This window comes from Carica papaya, chromosome 3 (genome assembly GCF_054855325.1).
Source record: "Carica papaya isolate Zhongbai chromosome 3, ASM5485532v1, whole genome shotgun sequence".
NCBI lineage: Eukaryota > Viridiplantae > Streptophyta > Magnoliopsida > Brassicales > Caricaceae > Carica > Carica papaya.
In genome coordinates this window covers 11514209-11535567 of record NC_142311.1, presented here as the reverse complement: position 1 = coordinate 11535567, position 21359 = coordinate 11514209, and the positions used below count along the sequence as shown (strand labels likewise).

The 21359-nt window shown below is 35.5% G+C and overlaps 1 protein-coding gene across 1 annotated transcript; it reads right to left on the bottom strand.

Moving 5' to 3' along the window:
- Positions 1-7398: 7398 nt before the first annotated feature.
- Positions 7399-9452, bottom strand: LOC148266696 (uncharacterized). Its single transcript, XM_088216034.1, has 4 exons — positions 9243-9452; positions 8555-9101; positions 7942-8110; positions 7399-7636 (listed from the first exon to the last, which is right to left on the bottom strand). Exons 1-4 carry the CDS (start codon positions 9450-9452, stop codon positions 7399-7401), a joined length of 1164 nt encoding a protein of 387 aa, XP_088072160.1.
- Positions 9453-21359: the final 11907 nt, after the last annotated feature.

Genomic DNA, 21359 nt, shown 5'->3' with positions numbered 1-21359 from the left:
AGAAAAAACAGATGCATTATGGAGATGACTAGGTGCTTGTTGCATGAAAAAGAATTGCTAAAAAGTTTTTGGGCTGAAGCTGCCAATACATCGTTTTTTTTTTGCAAAATAGGCTGCCAACAAAAGCCTTAAAAGGCAAAACACCATTTGAGGTATGGTTTGGTTATAAACCATCTCTAGCCTTCCTTAGAGTTTTTGGGAGTATATGTTTTACTCATGTACCACAAGTGAAGCGTGACAAGTTAGATAAGAAGCCTATACCAGGAATCTTCGTGGGATATAATACAGTGTCAAAGGCTTACAAGGTATACCAGCCACAAATAGGAAGAATGATAGTTAGCTGGGATATTCAGTTTCATGAAGAAGAAAAATAGGATTAGAAAGACTCATCAAAGTCTGAGAATCATTTGAAAAACTCAAAGCTGAGAATTCCCATCAGCTTAGCACAAGAAGAAGCTGATCACTAGCAGTCTGAATCAGAAGATGAGCCACCAGTTCATGGAACACGACTGCTCTCTGACATTTATGAAAGAAGCAATGTAACAGTATACGAGCTTTCAGGAAATGAAGAAGCACTCAGAGATCCTAAGTGGAAGAGAGCAATGGAAGAAGAAATGCAAATGATTAGAAAATATAAAACATGGGAACTGGTTGAAAGGCCAAAGGATAAAAAAGTGATCGGTGTAAGATGGGTGTTCATAACCAAACTAAATGCAGATGGTTCAATAAACAAGCACAAAGCCAGGCTTGTTGTCAAGGGATATGCTCAGTATTTGGGGTTGACTACTCAGACACATTTGCCCATGTTGCTAGATTGAAAACCATTCGATTGGTGCTAGCCATAGCAGCACAAAATGGTTTGGAAGTATTCCAATTAGATGTAAAATCAGCATTTTTAAATGGTTTATTGCAGGAGGAGATTTTTGTTAAGCAACCAGAAGGAGTTGAAAAAGGAAATGAAGACAAGGTGTATTTGCTCAAGAAGGCCCTCTATGGTTTACCAAACTCCCAGGGCTTGGTATAGCAGGATTGATGATTATCTGCTAGGCTTAGGGTTCATGAGAAACATGTCCGAAGTCACCCTTTACATTAAGCAAAAGGAAAATGATGTTCTTATTGTTTCACTTTATGTTGATGATTTGTTGGTGACAGATAGCAATAGCAAGCTCATTGATGAATTCAAAAAGGAGATGATGCTGATTTTTGAAATGACAGACCTTGGTGTGTTAACTTACTTCCTTGGAATTGAAATCAAACAAAGTAAAGGTGAAGTATTTATTTGTGAAAGGAAGTATGCAAAAGAAATACTGAAAAAATTCAACATGGAAGAATGCAAGGCAACAACAACACCAATGAGTCAAAAGGAAAGTCTAAGCAAGGATGACGCACATGATAAGGTGGATGAAAGCTATTTTAGAAGCTTAATTGGATGTTTGATTTATCTAACTGCAACCAGGCCAGATATCATCTTTACTGTAAGCATTCTCTCTCGCTTCATGCATTGTGCCAGTGAAATGCATCTTAAAGCAGCAAAGAGAGTTATGAGGTATATCAAAGGGACTGTTAATTTTGGTGTGAAGTTCAAAAATTGTCAAAATTTGCAGCTCATAGGATACTCAGACAGCGATTGGGGTGGATCTGTGGATGATATGAAGAACACTTCAGGGTACTGTTTTAGTTTGGGATCAAGTATTTTCTCTTGGTGCTCCAAAAAGCAAGAAATCACAGCATAATCAACTGCTGAGGCTGAATTTATTGCTGCTACAGCAGCAGTAAATCAAGCTTTGTGGCTAAGAAAGTTATTATGTGATCTTCAGTTTAAGCAATTGAATGAAACAAATGTCTTTGTAGACAATCAGGCCGCGATTTCAATATCTCATAATCCAGTCTTTCATGGTAAAACCAAACATTTCAAGATCAAGCTTTTCTTTTCAAGGGAAGTGCAGAAGGAAGGGGAAGTGAGTTTGATTCACTGCAAATCTGAAGATCAGCTTGCTGATATTTTTACAAAGTCGCTTCCAGCAAACAAGTTTGAGCTTCTTCGATTAAAACTTAGAGTTTGCAGCTCCTAATGCAAGGAGGAGTGTTATTTATTTGTGCTTTAGAAACTGCACTCCTACAGGAAGGAGGAAAGAAGGGTCACACCAGAAATATCGTGGGGGCGAGTTGTGAGACTAAAACATGGAGGAAGAGAGAAGAAGCCAAAAAAAAGACTCAACGGCTATTTTTTGTATGTATCTGAGAGGGTGGAGAGTGAGATATACTCACGCATCAGGACAAAAACGGAAATGAAACCGAGGAAACAAGCTGGTGCTGCTACTTCTATGGTTACCTGGAGACTGACTAACTCAACTCTGAATGTAGACTCAAGGGATCAATTAACCTTTCGTTTTCACTCAGATTTTGTATCTGGTACTAGGACTAAGTTTAAGCTGCACCCAGAATTGTTCTTGTTCTAAATGTATACACTATTATATATATATATATATGATATAATTTATAACTTCAGTTTCTTGATAGATATATTTGCCTCATTTTTAGTCGAAAGTAGAGCACGAGAAGTTCATTGTCCTCGTATATATTATTATTTTCAATAAATATATGTATATGTAAATATATATATGGGCAAGCATCAATGAGTCAATCATTAAATGGGGTAGAAGTGGAATTCAAATTGCCTACTTTCATCGGCATTTGGCAAGCGGAGGAAAAATTACGTGTTTCATCAGTTCGTATTTGCAGTGCGATGATGAAAAGTAATAATTAATTGGTGGGATTGTGGCGATTTGATAATTGAGGGATAATTAATATGAATTTAAAATTGATAAGATTTGATTATTTTAACTTTTTTTAACCTTTATTTATCTTGTAATTTTACAATTTAAAATTTAACATAATATTTTATATTTTTAATATCAATAATGTTTATAATTCTAGTATTAATAAACTTCTTATTAGATAAGTGAATGGACCAACTGATAATTTTACCATTAATTGACACCTTAACTGTTTTAATGGCCATATGAAGAATAACTATGTTTTGATGCTTATTGATTGTCATTGATTAGGACAGTGAAAATTATTGAATGTGAGTTCAACGTTATCTTAATTCCTATAACAAATAATTATTACTGACTAGCAATTAGTTATATATGGATTTAGTTGAAAGAACTCTATGAAGAGAAAATGACTTATGGGAGATAGCATAATGGTAAAAGAATTTATTATGATTCATAATGGTAAAAGTTTTTAATTATTATATATCACATGAAATTTTAAATTTCATAATTTACTAATAATACAATTATACAAAGAAACATACTTATATGATTGTAGATTTAAATTACTTATTACTTATTAACAATTAGAGTTTGAGTTTTTAAATGGCAGTATAATATTTGAATTTAGAATGTTATAATAATAAAAGAGTACTAGCTAATTGGATAGTTTAAAATTAACCATAATTTATATATTTGACATACAATTAAATTTAATGTTACTTATATTTTTATTGCACAAACTTAATTTCTTTTCTCACATATTAAAAAAATTAACAAAAATAACTAAATTAATTGCACATTATTGATTTAGAATTAGATATTATTTTTATAAAATTTATATTTAATTCTTAATTCATAGAATTTTGTTTGTTTAAGTGTAAAAAGAAAAAGAAAAATCATATAATCAATCACCGATATAAAAATACATAATTGTGTGTAACGCCCCATTTTTTTTTTTCTTAACTGCACAGTCTAAAACAACTTTATGACTAAATACGAAAGTTTCATTCCAAATCAATCACAAACATAGAAATCTTACCGCAATATATTATTCAAAATCAAGATAAACTTGCAACCCTACATGTACATCACAGAGAAATATAATATCATACACTTCCAGCAAACACTATCTACACTACTACTAATTTTTACACACTCTATTCTTCCCACAAAAAGAATCCTTGCTCTGTTGCGCTATATGCTAGACTCGGAAACCAGCAACTCCGATCCCAACTCCATCTCTACTTCATCTGTGAATGATAAAGAGTGAGTACATATAACTCAATACAGTAAAAATTAAGTTACAAGTATCATATGCAACAACAGAAAATCCATTATTTCTATATGTACTCTATCTACACAACCTAAGCCATACCTTAATACCATCCTAGGACTACACAGGACTAACTTACCCCGATAATTTAGTTAGTATGCATATCAAGTGTGACCGTCTTCTGACGTCACCCCAACCGTACAAATGTCATCCCTCGTCACCAATATCAGCAACCAACAATCAACCTTCTATCTCTCGACCCCTAACAAGCCACACACACACACAAATACAATTCTCTCCCGTCATCAATATCAGCGACCCAACCCCTTGCCCGTCGGAGTCTCCCGACCATCACCACTATCGGCGATCCACTTACTCTTTCTAGGTAATGACAACCAATATCGGCGTCCCCCTAATGCTACCAACTCAAGACAATATCATCCTGTTCTCGCTTCACTATGTTGTCCTGAAGCTCTCCTATACCTTTAACCTGTATACCGAACCTACACGCGTCTCCCCATAGGACACACACTAATATTTAACACACACACACCAGTAATGTTCCCTCGCTAATTACTAAATTTACAGCAGCTATACCAACCTATATACCACTTACGCCCTCACACCACACAACTACACCAACACACCTCTATCCCGATACCTCACACCCACGCCCTACAGGCCTCCCTTTCCTTCTCCCTAATTTTCAGCATACACACACTCCACCCTTCCATGCCTACCTCTACCCACAACCACACCACACTTCTTCTCTTACATGAATATGCTCACGCACTAAACTCCTCCTTCCCCCTCCTCCACTTCTCCAAACGACGCCGTTTCCTCCACCTCTTCACCAAACGACACCGTTTCCTCCAAACAACGCTGTTTCCTCCTCTTCTTCTCCAAACAACGCCGTTTCCTCCTCCTCTTCTCCAAACAACGCCGTTTCCTCCTCTTCTTCTCTAAACAACACCGTTTCCTCCTCCTCTTCTCTAAACGACACCATTTTACCTATGTCATCATCACTATATACACATATATACATACATACAAATTTTTTTTTCTTTTACATCCAGTTACTACATATACTTCCCCCCCCCAAAAAAAAAACTTGGTCCCTCAAATTTTGTTACCTTACCTCTAAACAGTTTTGGATAATTTCGTCTCATCTCGTCCTCCCGTTCCCACGTTGCTTCCTCATTCGCGTGATGTCTCCATTGTATCTTCACCATAGGTATTACCCTACTCCTCAACTTCCTTTCTTGTCGCTCGAGAACCCGGATCGGTTCCTCATCATAAGACAAGTCCTTCTCCAATGGTAATGATTCATACCTTATAATATGATTCGGATCTGGGAGATATTTCTGTAGTAGAGATACGTGGAATACATTGTGAACCTCACTATACCGAGGAGGAAGTGCTACCCTGTACGCAACCGCCCCCACCTTCTCCAGAATTTTAAATGGCCCTATGAAACGGGGACTTAACTTCCTTTTCTTCCCAAACCTCAATAAACCCTTCATGGAAGATAATTTCAGGAACACATGATCCCCTACTTCAAAGCTCAAATCTCTTATGTGATTGTCTGCGTATCCCTTTTGTCTACTTTGAGCAGCTTGTAAATTCTACCGTATCACCAACACCTTAGCCGTAGTTTCCTCCACCATTTCCGGTCCCAACAACTTTCTCTCCCCCACTTCACCCCAACACACCGGCGACCTACAGGGCCTACCATATAGAGCTTCATAAGGAGCCATCCCGATGCTAGTATGATAACTATTATTGTATGTAAACTCTATTAAAGGCAACATATCCTCCCAATCTCCCCCCATGTTGATGACACATGCTCGTAACATATCCTCCAATACTTGTATTTTCCTCTCCGTATGCCCATCCGTTTGTGGGTGAAAAGTTGTGCTAAAACTCAATTTAGTACCCAATGCCTGTTGTAAACTTTTCCAAAACCTAGAGGTGAATCGGGAATCTCAATCGGAAACAATCGATATGGGAATGCTGTGTAACCTTACTACCTCTTTGACATACAGTCTGGCCAATTACTCCACTGAATCAGTCACCTTCATTGCTAAGAAATGGAAAGATTTAGTTAGATGATCAACTACCACCCAAATACTATCATGCTTCTTGCGGTTTCTTGATAACCCGGTCACAAAATTCACGGAGACATATTCCCATTTTCACTTGGGTATTGGTAAAGGTTATAACAAACCCCCAGGCCTCTGATGTTCCGCTTTCACTTCCTGGCATATCAAGCACTTTGACACATACTCGGCCACATCTCTCTTCATGCCCCTCCACCAGAAACTTTTCTGTAAGTTTTTATACATCTTAATACTTCCCGGGTGTATGAAAAATTTGGTGTCATGTGCCTCACTAAGTATTTCTTCTCTTATCGTACTATCACGGGGAACACACATTCTGGTTTGAAATCTGAGTACACCGTCACCTTCCACCCTAAAATCTCTCACTGTCTCTGTTCCACCCCCTTCCGGATCCTCTGCATCTCGGTGTCCACCATCTGCCCCTCTTTGATTTTCTGAACTAAGGTAGGTTGTGCCCTTAAACTAGCCACATACCTTCCATTATCCCCTTCTTGCATACATAGTTATTGCATGGCTTCCTGTAAACACCACTCTGACACCATAAAATGTGCCAGCACCCTAGTACTCTTACAACTGAGGGCATCCGCCACAACATTTTCCCGTATTGGGTGATACCTAATTCTACAGTCGAAGTCTTTCAACAGGTCCATCCGTCTCATCTGTCGCATATTCAACTCTTGCTGTGTGAACAGATATTGTAAACTCTTATGATCCGTATAAATTTCAAAGGTTTCCCCATACAAATAATGTCGCCACAACTTTAAGGCATAAACTACTGCAGCCAGTTCCAAGTAATGGGTTGGGTAATTCCTTTCGTGTACTCTTAATTGTTGGGACCCATACGCTATAACCTTCCCCATGTTTCATTAATACACAACCCAATCCAATATGAGATACGTTGCTATACATTGCAAAATCACCTTCTCCCGATGGAATGGCTAATATTGGGGTGGTAGTAAATCTGCATTTCAATTCTTGGAAACTGCTCTCATACCTCTCATTCCATTCAAACTTCACATTTTTTTTTCGTCAACCCAGTAAGAGGTATCGCGATACTCGAAAACCCTTGAATAAATCGACGGTAACACCCTGCCAACCCCAAAAAACTTTTGATCTCTGTTATAGTCTTTGCCCTTTCCCACTTCACTACTGCTTCAACTTTCGTTGGGTCCACTGATACCCCATCTTTCGATACAATATGGCCTAAGAATGCTATCTGATTCAATCAGAACTCACATTTACTGAGCTTTGCGTATAGTTTGGCTTTCCGAAGCATCCCTAGCACAGTTGTCAGATGTTTTGCATGTTCCACTGAATCCTTTGAATAAATCAATATGTCATCTATGAAAACAATGACATAACGATCCAACAGGGGTATGAACACTCGATTCATCAAATCCATAAACATTGCGGGAACATTCGTTAACCCAAAAGGCATCACCAGAAATTCATAATGCCTATACCTGGTGTGGATCGTCATCTTAGCAATGTCTTCTACTCTAACCTGTAGCTGGTGATACCCCGCAGATCTATTTTTTAAAATACTTGTGCCCCTTGCAACTGATCAAATAAGTCTTCAATCCTTGGTAATAGATACTTATTCTTTATTGTCACTTGATTCAGTTCCCTATAATCAATACACATTCTCATAGTCCCATCTTTTTTCTTAACAAATAATACCGGGCCCCCCCACGGTGATATACTCGACCGGATAAATTTTTTATCCAATAACTCTTGTAACTGTTTACTTAGCTTCAGTAGTTCTGACCTCGCCATCCTGTATGGAACCTTGAAGATTGGCTGGGTGCCGGACTGGAGTTCTATGGTGAACTCGACCTCTCTATTGGGTGGCAGTCCCAGAAAGTCGTCCAAAAACACTTCCGAAAAATCTCTCACCACTGGTATCTCCTGGAGTGTAAGCCTCTTACTCTCGTTCCCTATCAAAGACATAGATAAAGTTGTAACTCATGCATATATTCTTTCTAACACATTATCTTAACGCAAAACTTATTTATTCATTAATTTTTCCCATACAGTAAAAGGTTATTCATTAAGGATCTTAAACACTATCCTCTTACGGAAACAGTCTACATGAGCATGTTGTGCCGCAAGCCAATCCATTCCCAGTATTACATCAAAGTCGTTAATGTCTAGTAAAATTAAATCTACCTTTAATTTTCTCCCCTCTATTTCTACTCTACATGAGTTAAACATTACATTGGTACATAAAGCGCCATTTATTGGCGTAGATATTACTAATACCCGATCCAACACCCGAGGTTCCATCCCTATTCTAGATGCGAACCTAGGTGATACAAATGAATGTGTGGCATCAGGGTCAATTAGTACTCTAGCAGGAATATTTGAAATGTAAAGTATACTTTGTATTACTTCCAAAGTAGCGGCTACCTCCGGTACTGTTATGGCAAACACCCGTCTTTGAACCAACGATCTACCAAGCTCTCTCGGCAGAGGGCAATCCCGCACGAAGTGTTGAGTGTTCCCGCACCTATAGCAGCCCCGACCGTCACTCATACATGGCCGATCCCCATGGTTCTTACTACACCGCGTGCAAATCGGGTTACTCAGAGACATCTGATGACTTGGGGCGGCATCTTGTGCCGTTCTCTTCCTCTTCTCTGTTTGGCCGGATGATGGTGGTGGCCGTCTATAACTGGAAGATCCCTTATTATTCTCAACATGTTCCTTATACAATGCCTTTTCAATTACCATCTGATATGTAGGTAACGCAAACATAGCCACCTGGTGATACAATTTCGACCGCAATCCCTTCTTGAACCTTCGGGCCTTCTTTGCCTCATTCATCATAACCTTGGGCACAAACTGGCCCAAATCTATGTATCTCTCAGCATACTCCACCACATACAATCTTCCTTGTCTAAGTTCGGTAAACTCTACTTCCTTCTGCTGCCTCAGGAAATCTGGAAAATACTCCGCATTGAAAGCTTATAGAAACACCTCCCAAGTGATTGGGGAGATCAAAGCTCCTCTTTTCAATTTCCACCAGCGCTCGGCGGATACTCTTAACATGAACGTAGCCAGTTGTACCTTCTGTTCCGTGGTCACGGTTATCACTTCAAATAATTTTTCTGTCTCTTTTATGCAATATTCCGGCACCAATGGGTCAGAACCCCTATTGAAGGCATGAGGGTTTAGCCTTCGGTATTTCTCAATGTTGCTTGTATCCACTACACCTTGATGAATTCCCTGTTGTGGCACTAATGCTGTCTCCGACCGTAATTCTCTATCTCTGATCATAGTAGCCAGACTTTCAACTACCCTGCAAAGCTGATTAAAATCCTCTTGATGCACGTCGGACTGCCCCGCATGGGTTGCCGATGAACCAGTAGCGGGTCTCGACTGTGCGGACGGGGGCACGACGTGGTACGGGGGCGGCCCTTGAAATACAGCGAGTGGCACCTGGTGGAACCCATGTGCTCGTTGAGGGGCTCCCGGTGAACCCTGCGCCCCCAGAGCAAATTCACGACAGGGTCGGCCCTATCCTTTCTTCGTCACCTTCCTTGATCTACCTGCAAAATAATAACACTCGTTAGTAGTATTCTTAATTTACTTTGATACCAATTGTAACACCCCGTTTTTTTTTCTCAACGGCGCAGTCTAAACAACTTCATGACCAAATACGAAAGTTTCATTCCAAATCAATCACACACATAGAAACCTTTCCGCAATCTATTATTCAAAATTAAGATAAACTTGTAACCCTACATGTACATCACAGAGAAATACATTCTCATACACTTCCAGCAGACACTATCTACACTACTACTAATTTTTACACACTCTATTCTGCCCACAAAAAGAATCTTTGCTCTGTTGCGCTATATGCTAGGCTCGAAAACCAGCAACTCCGATCCCGGCTCCATCCCTACTTCATCTGTGAATGATAAAGAGTGAGTACATATAACTTAGTACAGTAAAAATTAAGTTACAAGTATCATATGCAACAACAGAAAACCTGGTATTTTTATGTATACTCTATCTATACAACCTAAGCCATATCTTAATACTACCCTGGGACTACACAGAACTAACTTACCCTAGTAATTTAGTTAGTATGCATATCAAGTTTGACCGTCTTCCGACGTCACCCCAACCGTACAAATGTCTTCGCCCGTCACCAATATCGACAACCCAACCCCTTACCCGTCGGAGTCTCCTGACCATCACCACTATCGGCATTATACTTACTCTTTCTTGGTAGCGACAACCAATATCGATGTCCTTCTAATGCTACCAACTCAAGAACAATATCATCCCGTTCTCGCTTAACTATGTTGTCCTAAATCTCTCCTATACCTTTAACCTGTATACCGAACCTACACACGTCTCCCCATAGAACACACACTAACATTTAACACACACACGCCAGTAATGTTCCCTTGTGAATTACTAAATTTACAGCAGCTATACCAACCTATATACCACTCACACCCTCACACCACACAACTGCACCAACACACCTCTATCCCAATACCTCACACCCATGCCCTACAGGCCTCCCTTTCCTTCTCCCTAATTTCTAGCATACACACACTCCACCCTTCTATGCCTACCTCTATCCACAGTCACACCGCACTTCTTCTCTTATACGAATCTGCTCACGCACTAAACTCCTCCTTCTCCCTCCTTTCGCGACCTACTATAAGGATCCCATTCACGATCATGAACTCTCCTCTCTCTCACGGACCTCACTCACACACCGCACTCCTCTTTCTTTCTCTTCCTGTAGCCTACTCTAAGTATCCCGACTCACCATCACACAATCACGAACTCTCCTCTCTCTCACGGACCACTCACACACCGCTTTCCTCCTTCTCTCTCTTCCCGCGGCCTACTCTAAGTATCCCGACTCATAATCACACAATCACGAACTTTCATCTCTCTCACGGACCACTCACACACCGCATTCTTCCTTCTCTCTCCTCCCGCGGCCTCCTCCATGAACCTCACTCATACTCACACAAAATCTCCTCGCTCTCACGGATCTCACTCACTCACCGAACTCCTCGTTCACTCTCTCCTCCTGCAGCCTCCTCCATGTACTTCCACTCATTTTACACAAAATCTCCTCACTCTCTTGCACCTCTCTCACTCATCGACTTCTTCACTCTCTCTATTCTCGCGACCTCCTCCGTGAACATCCTTCACTCCTCCACGATTTTGCCTACCATCCACACCCGCCTATTCCCTGCATCGTAGTTTTCTGCTCTATATCCCAAACAAAACCTAGATTTCTCAATCTAAAGTCACAAATTCAAAGCCACACCACACATATACAAGAACTTAAAGTTTACCATACCTCTCATCTCTATCTTCCTTCCTCCCTTGGCTCGCATAGTCACAGTCCTCTTTTCATCTCTCTCTCTTCTCGTTTCTCTCTGCTCCAGCTCCTCTCTCTCTCTTGAACCTTCTCTTCCCCCCTCCTCGATCTCTCTTATTTGTTTTATTTTTTTTCTTTTTTTTCTTTCCCTTCTCCTATTTATACCCCACCTGCCTCTCATCCTGCCCGTCCATCTCACCTTATCCCAACTGTCCACTCCCTCTTCTCCAAACGACGTCGTTTCCTCCTCCACTTCTCTAAACTACATCGTTTCCTCCACCCCTTCACCAAACGACACCGTTTCCCCCAAACAACGCTGTTTCCTCCTCCTCTTCTCCAAACGATGCCGTTTCCTCCTCCTCTTCTCCAAACGGCACCGTTTCACCTCTGTTGTCATCTATATACACATATATACATACATACAATTTTTTTTTTTTTTTACATCTAGTTACTACATTGTGCGTGCAATATATTTATCAATATTAGCTAGCAGTAAAAAGTTGTATTGAGTGTAAAGATGTTCATGGAGGATTTAGATGAAAATGCAATCCACTAGATCAAGAAGATCAAAAACCCTACATCAGATCTCCTTTTAACAAGAATCTACCTCTTGATATTTTTTCGAAATCTCCTCTTTCCTACAATACTCCCACTACTCTCATGTCTCCTTATGGGTTGCCACATTAAGATTCCACTCAACCTTGTTAACTCCTCACAGCCTTGCAGCTTCTTGACTCGATGATGAAGAATAGGATAGTGTCGATTCAGTTATTGCCAAAATTCTTTTGCAAAGCCAATTGCTACCACCTGAGAACAAATTCTTGATGGCAAATTTCCTCACCCCAACTCGCCATTTGTGAATCTTCTATTATTGTCAGGGACCTCAATTCTCAAATTCTTTTCTATCAAGAATTCTCTATTTAACTTTGAGCCACACTTATTGTCTGTGAAACTTCATTTATGGATGAGGAGGAGGTTCAAGGTAATAAATGTAGCTCAAAGTTAAATAGAGGGTTCTTGAAGGAAAAGAATTTGAGGATTGAGGTCCTTGGCAATGACAAAAGATTCATAGATGGTGAGTTGGGGATGAAGAAATTTGCCATCAAGAATTCATTCTCAGGTGGTAGTGTTAGGCTTGGAGAAGGAGTTCAATTAACAAATGTCAAGTAAGAATTTGATATCTTTTTCCTTTGTTTAAGGTAAAAAATACACGGTTTTATTTTATAAATATTAAATTTGACCCAATGAACTACTGATGTTGGTAATCAATAATATAAAATAATAGAGTTAGCATATACATAATATATATATATGTATTATATTATCAATAGGCTAAGATGTTGCGATGATATTAATTAAAATAAACAATAAATATAGGTATCAAATTATGAGACCTAATAAGTCCGAGCTCAGCACATCACGGAGCAGATAATATTTGAAGTTTTTTTTAAATTTGGATTTGATATACCTGTCTATAATGGTGAACAGATTGAAAATACAATAACATTGTAATATTTTGTTTTATTTTTGACAACATAATTATTTTTTAAAATTAAAAGACACATACTATTATTTCTAAATTTTGGAGTACTATTTTAAAATTTTAATAAATATATTTTTTAATTTTTTTTTAAATTATTTTTTTTTATTATTTAAAAATAAGTAGGACAAAATACTATAAAAGACTAATGATATTTTGAATAAGCTAATATAAAATAATTAAAATATTGTTAAAGTAAATTAAAAATGAATAAAGGTGTAGTCGTTGGCTTGTGAGACCCGACAAGTCAGAGCCCAACATATCATGTAGCGACTAATGTTTCAGCTTTTTCTTAAATTTGGACTTTATATATCCATATATAATAGTGAACATGCCAAAGGTATAATAAAATTGTGCTATTTCATATTAATTTTGATAAAATAATTATACCTTTTCAAATTAAAAAAGTAACTACTACTATTTATAGGTTTTGGAGTAACATTTTAAAAATTTAATAAATACTACTCTTAAAATAATTTTTAAACATTTTTGTTGTTTTCTTCTTTAAAAATCATTTGGGCAAAATACTGCAAAAGATTAATTATATTTTAGTGAAAAAAATATTTGAATGGTTTAATATACAAAAATTGAAATATAAATAAAATAAATTAAAACTCAACAAAAAGTATGTTCCCGGGCTTTGAAACCTAGTAAGTCCGAGCCCAGCACATTATAAAGTAGGTTAATATTTGATTTTTTTTTTGAAATTTAAATTTGATATACGTATCTATCTATAATATTGAACATACAAAAAGTACAATAAAATTGTGATGTTTCATATTTTTTTAGCAAATTAATTATTTTTTTCAAATTAAAAAAAAAATACATACTATATTTCTAGATTTTGGATTACTATTTTAAAATTTTAATAAATACTTCTTTTAAATTTTTTAAATATTTTATTGTTTTTTTATTCTTTAAAATCCAATAAGAAAAATGTTAAAAAACTAATAATATTTTCAGCAAAAAATACTTGAACTGGATAATATAAAATAATCAAAATATCAACCAAACAAATAAAAAATGAACAAAGAGTATAATCCTCATGCCTTAATACTAGAACTTTTTCTTAAATTTAGACTTGATATACTGTCTGTAATAGTAAACAAAATAGAGTACATTAAAATTGTGATATTTTATATTATCTTTAGTAAAATAATTATTTGTTTTCAAATTAGAAAGTATATGCTATTACTTTTAGATTTTGGAGTACCATTTTAAAAATTTAATTAATAATCTTTTTGAAAAAAAATTAAAATATTTTTATTGTTTCCTTATTTTTTAAAAACCAATAGCGCAAAATATTCAAAAGATTAGTGATATTTTTAGCAAAAACCATATGAACGAGCTATATAAAATATCAAAATTTTAATTAAATAAATTAAAAATGAACAAGAGGTATAATTCTCAAGTCATGAGTTCCAATAAGTTCGAGTCCAATACATTATGAGTAGACTAATGTTTGAATTTTTTTATTAAATTTGGACATGATATATTTGCCTATAATAGTGAACAAACTAAAAATATAGTAAAATTATGATATTTCATATTATCTTTGATAAAATAATTATATTTTTTCAAATAAAAAATATACATATAACAACCCAGAACTTAAAAGAAAATAAAGACGTGAATTGAATGTGGAGGTGGAATAATAGAGTTAGGATTTACATTTCTTACACAATAGTTTAAAATACCAAATAGAGTTACGAGAATATTCCTTCTAAAAGAACAAATAAAAATCAAAAAAATAAACAAAAGTAAATAATTGAACATCTTAGGACGACCTTCACTAGCTTTTGAAGGAGTCCGGGTGGTGAACTATTCATAACCCTCTTATTGATCGAGATATGGGTTTTGATCCTCTTGATATGAAATAGTTAATGAAGGGGTGAGCTACACTATCCTAGTAAGAATATCACACTACTCACCGATACAGAAATAAAGGTTGGTAAAAATTATAAAAACAATCAATGGAGCTCTTAATTTAAGTAAATTCATTTATCATAAGTAAAACTATTTATTGCATACTTACTGTTGCGAGATTTTTAAAATCGATTTATAGAGACAATAATTTAAATAACATTCTAACCTCATACTCAAGTGAGTAAGAATAATAACTTTCTATTTTTTTTGTCTACTGGTATCCCTAGGGGTCCATAGGGATGTCTTACTACATGTGAACCCATATCCAACATTGTCAACAAACTAACCGTCTTCATACCCCATCCTATATGAGTGCCAAAAATACAATCTTTCAATACCTCATCCGGTATGATGGTAAAATGGGTCGTCCTCATACCCCATCCGGTATGAGCGCCAAAAATACCAATCTTTGATATCCCGTCTGGTATGAGGCGATGTTCATAGTAGAATTTTCTATGTATCCGGTCCGTCTACCGTCTCCCAGAATATCCAGTAAGCCTACCATTCATTCATTCACTTAACCAATAAATTCTCTGTTTACGTTTAATTTTCAGTTTCACAATTTAACCGTAAATCAACGCAAGACAAACAATACATGCATCAAGGAAACATAACTGAATTATTTTACCAATTTCAGTATATTATTATGTATTTAAAGCTGTAAAATTAAACAATCAGTTAAACAAGATAACAATAATAAATAACTGGTTCTACCTCCATTAGTAACCTGTAATTAATTCTCGAAACTTTTTAAATTATGCAAAATACCGTATTATTGATAATTAAACTTCAATTCCATAACATGGAATAAAGTGAGGGATTCTTACTCGAATTGCCTCAGCCTGACCATTTTTGACTAGTTTTAGCTGGTTTTATACCCGTTCCTGCAAGAAAATACGTTAGGGGGCTTCGATTAGCTGAAAAAAATCAAAAAATAAAAACCTACTGGCGGCAGAATTTTTTTGTGCGGTAGCTCCGCCGGCTCACCTTCGCAGTTGAGCGTTTTTCTTTGGTCAACTTATAGAAAACAGAATGATGAACACAATTGTGGAAAATTTGCATAAAACGAGAAATGGGTAGGGGTTCATCGGAGGCGATTTTGAGTTTTACCTATGGTTTCCGGCTTGTCCATCGTTTCTTTTGCTCTGATTTGCCCATGAGGGTGTTTGAAATCAAATTCCGAACGAATAGGAGAATTTTTACCTTTTTTTAGTGGTTGGAGGTGGCTCTGGCGCAGCGAGCGGCGGTCGGCTCCCTTCTCTGATGACTGGTTTTTCTTCTCCAGTGGGAGGTTGGCGAGTAGGGTTTGAGTTCGGTGTGATACGAGATATTTATACCTGTCTTCCTTAAATGTGGGCCGTTCATCGCATTTGATCTCGATCGTCTGATCGTGTTTAAAGAGAAAATAAATCTAAACTGTTCATCGAGAGTTGATCTCGACTGTATGATCGCATTTAAAGAGGGAACAAATCTGGACCGTTCATCGTATTTAATCATGACTAACCGATCGCGACTGAGGAGGGAACTGATCTGGACCGTCCACGCGCGCGGGAATGCATGCGGGTCATCTGATCGCAGGCACGCGGATTCCCAGCATGGCCTCCCGCGTGGCATCGAGTCAGTGTGCCTTGCAACCGGCGCGCTCTGGTTCATTGGAGCTACTGATTGGGCGGTCCTACATGACCCAATTTTTTTAATTGCGTTTTGACCCCTATTTTCTGATTTTTCTTTTAAAAATACCATTCGAATCTAAATTTTTACCCATTTTTTTCAAAATTATTTTGAATTTCATTCTCCACCTATTTTTTCCTAATTTTATATTAAATAAAAATTTATAAATCTAAAAATTATATATTTATATATATTTTTAATTTAAAAATTAATCTCGGATCAAATTTCGGGTCCAGGTATTACAATACATGCTGTATTTTTAGATTTTAAAAAGTTCATAAATACTCATTTAAAAAAAAATTTAAACATTTTTATCTTTTTCTTATTCTTTAAGAACCAATAAGGTAAAATATTATAAAAAAAAACCGACGTTATTTTTAGAAAAAAATATCTGAACGGGGTAATATAAAACAATCAAAGTATTAATCAAATGAATGCAAAGTGAAAAAGAAGTATAGTCCTCGGGTCATGAGACTAATAAGTCTGAGCCAAGAACGCCAAGAACATCATGGAATGGTCTAATATTTGAATTTTTTCTTAAATTTGTACTTGATATATCTGTGTATAATAGTAGACATATTAAATGCATAATAAAATTGTGATATTTCATATTATCTTTGACAAAATAACTATATTTTTCAAACTAAAATAGTATATTTTAGATTTTGGAATACTATGTTAAAAATTTAATAAATACTCATTTCAAAAAAAAAAATTTAAAATTTTTTATCATTTTCTTATTATTTAAAAACTAATAAGACAAAATGCTATAAATAGTCAGTGATGTTTTCAGAAAAAAATATAAAGTAATCAAAATATTAATTAAATAAATTAAAAATGAACAAGAGGTATAGTCTTCGAACTGTGAGTTCTGACAAGTCTAAGCTGAGCACATCATGGAGTGGGCTAATGTTTGAACTTTTTGTTAAATTTAAACTTGATATACTTGTTTATAATAGTGAACATGTTAAAATATATTGTAAACTTATGATATTTCTATTATCTTTGGCAAAATAATTATATATTTTTTCAAATAAAAAAGTACATGCTTCTATTTTTAGATTTTGGAATAACATTTTAAAACTTTAATATATACTCATTTAAAAAAATTTAAATATTTTCATCATTTTTTATTCATTAAAAACTAATTAGGAAAATACTACAAAATATTAATGATATTTTCAGCAAAAAATATTTCGGCTACTTAGTATAAAATAATCAAAATATTAACAAAATAAATTAAAAATAAATAAAAATATAATCCTTGAACTCCGAGATCCAAGTTGAGCCCATCATCTCATAGAGTGAGTTAATATTTGAATTTATTTTTTAAAAAAAATTTGGACTTAATATACTTGTCTATAATAATAAACAAGTTAAAAGTGTAGTTAAATTGAGATATTTTATATTATCTTTAGCAAAATATTTTTTTTTTTGCAAATTAAAAGAGTTTATACTATTATATTTAAATGTTGGGTACCATTTTAAAAGGTTAGTTAATACTATTTTTTATAAAAAGATTTCAAACACTTTTATCGTTTTTTTTATTTTTTTTAAAAAACTAATAAATATTTCAATAGAAAGAGGTAGCTTTATCCTAAATCGAATTAGTTTGATTTAAAAAAAAATTTATACCCTCCATTCATTAAGAATAACTGTAATGCCCCAACCCAATAAGGAGACACAAATCTACTCATACTATTTTCTCATACAATGGGCCTACAAAGCATGCATGTGCACAACTCAAAAATTTAACATAAAACTTAACATCCCATGTAATATATATAGTAGTTATATATTCAGAACATGGAGTCAAAATTTAAAGTTTAACAAAATAAAAAAAATTCCTAAAATATGAACAAAATATACATGAACTTGAACGCTTTCATATGTTGAAATATAATAAGCTTCACCAACTCAATAGGTATTTCCATTCTTCCAAAATCCAGATTAGATATCATACAAAAACACAATATGTGCAATAGTAATATTTTCAATACAAAATTTGCTTATAATTTTCACCATTTTCTAAATAAGAATTCACTTATTAAACACAAATTTTTCGAACATTATAATTTTATATTTTTCAAATCGGATTTCTCAATTATACTCGAATATCATTTATAGTCTCAAAGTATCATCTCATACACTCGAAAGAACATACACACTCAGAAGGTCATTTCTAAGGTTTCATTGCGCCATGACATTTATATTGTCATCGAAGAGAGGCGAAATGGATCTCCCCATCACATGGATAACACACACACAAAATCTCGTATTGGCCACAATAGTTACGTTTACTAGGTGACCAATGCTCACAAAGACCTATCCACGTCTAGATTAGGTTTCAAACTCTATCCATATGCAGGTTCACCATACTCGTTAAACTTTAGCCACACAAGCACTCTCCCCTCCTCGATTATGATTAAACGAGTAGGTATGCAGGGTCCATACACTACTCACTCATATCCACCCCTTTTCTAATTTCTTATTTATTTTATTTTTATTTTATTTTTGATTTAAATACATTTAAATTAATTTGTTTCATAACTATAATTAATTCATGTTCTACTTTTATTTTTTTTTCTTACATTCATTTCCTTCTTCTCAATCTTTCACTTTATTGGTGTTTCCTTTTCACTTATAAATTTTATCTCTTATCACAAATTCCAGCATTTATCAATCCTTAATTTTTTTGGCTTCCATCTCCTCATGATTTCAAAACAAGTTAAGGTTCATCTGTCATATGTCACACAATTAAATGAAACAATGTCTAATGATACCAAGACCAAGAAAATCAGGTGTCCCAAACTCATTCCAGGCAGTTCTAGGAAGATATCGAGATTTTGTTTTTCATTAAGGAATCAAGTCAGTATCTGTTCCATATTAAAACACACATAAAATTAATGATATACATGCATACATTCAAAATTTTAATCTAGGTTCAGAATCGGAAATACTTACTAAATTTCCCCAAAAAAGATTATTTTCAACTTGATCTACTACCCAAAATCACCATACAATAACATAATCAAATTTAATTGATGAAAATGAACCAAACCTAAAAGAAAACAACTAACAGTGGTGGTTTTGGGTAATCACCAACAATAAGTTCATTCTTCGATATTCGACGAACCATCACTTCAGCTCCCTGCATCGATGTGGGTGATTTATTTTCCAAAATCTGTACGTATACACATACATACATAGTAACATCTATATTCACCAAAAATCCACAAAAAAAAAGGAAAAGGAAAGTCACCAGATTTGGTTTGGGTACTGTGAAAACTGAACAGCCTCAAGTTTCTAAATTTTCACCACTGAGATGATTTTTTGGTTTCCCGAGAAGACCCTCACGCTCACCTGGTGATCTGAGCACTCTAGCTCCTAAAACTTGCACACACACGTTAATACCCATTTCTATCGACAACCCACACTGAAAGGGGAAAAAGAAACTCACCTGGTTCAGGTTCGGTGCCTAGAAAACCCAAAATGGCCTCGGATTCAATTCCTAGCTTCTGGAGAATAGTTTCCTCGGTTCCCTAAGAGAACTCCTCACTTGTCGCGATATTTAGTGATTTGGTTTCACACCTGCATTCCCGTTAGAGTGAAACACGAAAAGAGAGTCTTGGAGAAATAAAAAGAGACAAAACTCACCTGTTTTCTGAATGCTGGCGTTGCATGCAACATGGCTTCGGAATCTGCCAGCAATGCAGCATTTCTGGATCGTGGTTCCCTTTCCTTTTCCTTCTTTCTACCTTCTGCCTCCACGATACCTCCTCATTCCTCTTCGTTTGTGTTTTCTTCTCTCCTTCTGGTTTCCTTGCTCATCTCTCTCTTGTGCGGTGTTCTCTTCTCCCTCTCGGCCTGACCCTCACTTAGCTCGACCTCCTCTCTCACCCGCTTGACTCATCTCTCTTTCTCTCTCATTTTTGGCTCTCATTTGCTAAGTGAAAAAATCCTAACTTGTTCCTTTAAATACTAGTTTTCTTAGCCATCTGATTTTGCAAGATTATATTTGGGTTATTTAACCAGATGTGATTTCAAGTCGTCAAATCTCTCAGATAGTGCGATCTTGACCATCCATTTCTTGATTTCCATTTTCCCCTTTCCACTCTTATTTAATTATGCATTTGATCCCTTTTTACCATATGTTTTCACATAAATCCTTAAAATTTATAAAAACCCTCTAATTTCTAAAATTTCTTTCATTTAGACTCTAAGTTCTAATTTAATTTATTTTATCATAAAATTGATATTCTTTAATTTATTTACTTATTTACATACCCTTCTATCAAGGATCAGATATTACAATTCTCTCATCCTTACAAAAATTTGATCTTTCAAATTTAATACATTCTTAAAGTAAGTAAGGTTATCGAGCTCGTATCAAGTTTTAAGTTTTCCAAGTAGCTTCTGCTGGTGAATGATGTTGCCAGAATACTTTAATCATCATAACAGTCTTGTTCCTTAACACTCACTCTTGTCTATCTAATATGCCTATTGGTATTTCTTCATAGGACATGTCTTTCTTGATAAGAACATCTTCATACTGAAGCACATGAGATGGATCAGGGTGATACTTGCGGAGCATTGACACATGAAAAACATCATAGATATTAGCTAACTCTAGTGGCAATGCTAGCTGGTAAGTAGTAGTCCAAACATTTTTCAATATTTCAAACAG

Coding starts and splice junctions, on each gene's coding strand:
- LOC148266696 (XM_088216034.1), bottom strand. CDS start 9,452: ATGATCAGAGATAGAGAATTACGGTCGGAGACAGCATTAGTGCCACAA. Junction 9,102..9,242: donor CCGTGACCACGGAACAGAAG/GTACAACTGGCT, acceptor TTCCTGAGGCAG/CAGAAGGAAGTAGAGTTTAC. Junction 8,111..8,554: donor TACTTTGGAAGTAATACAAA/GTATACTTTACA, acceptor TGTCTTTGATAG/GGAACGAGAGTAAGAGGCTT.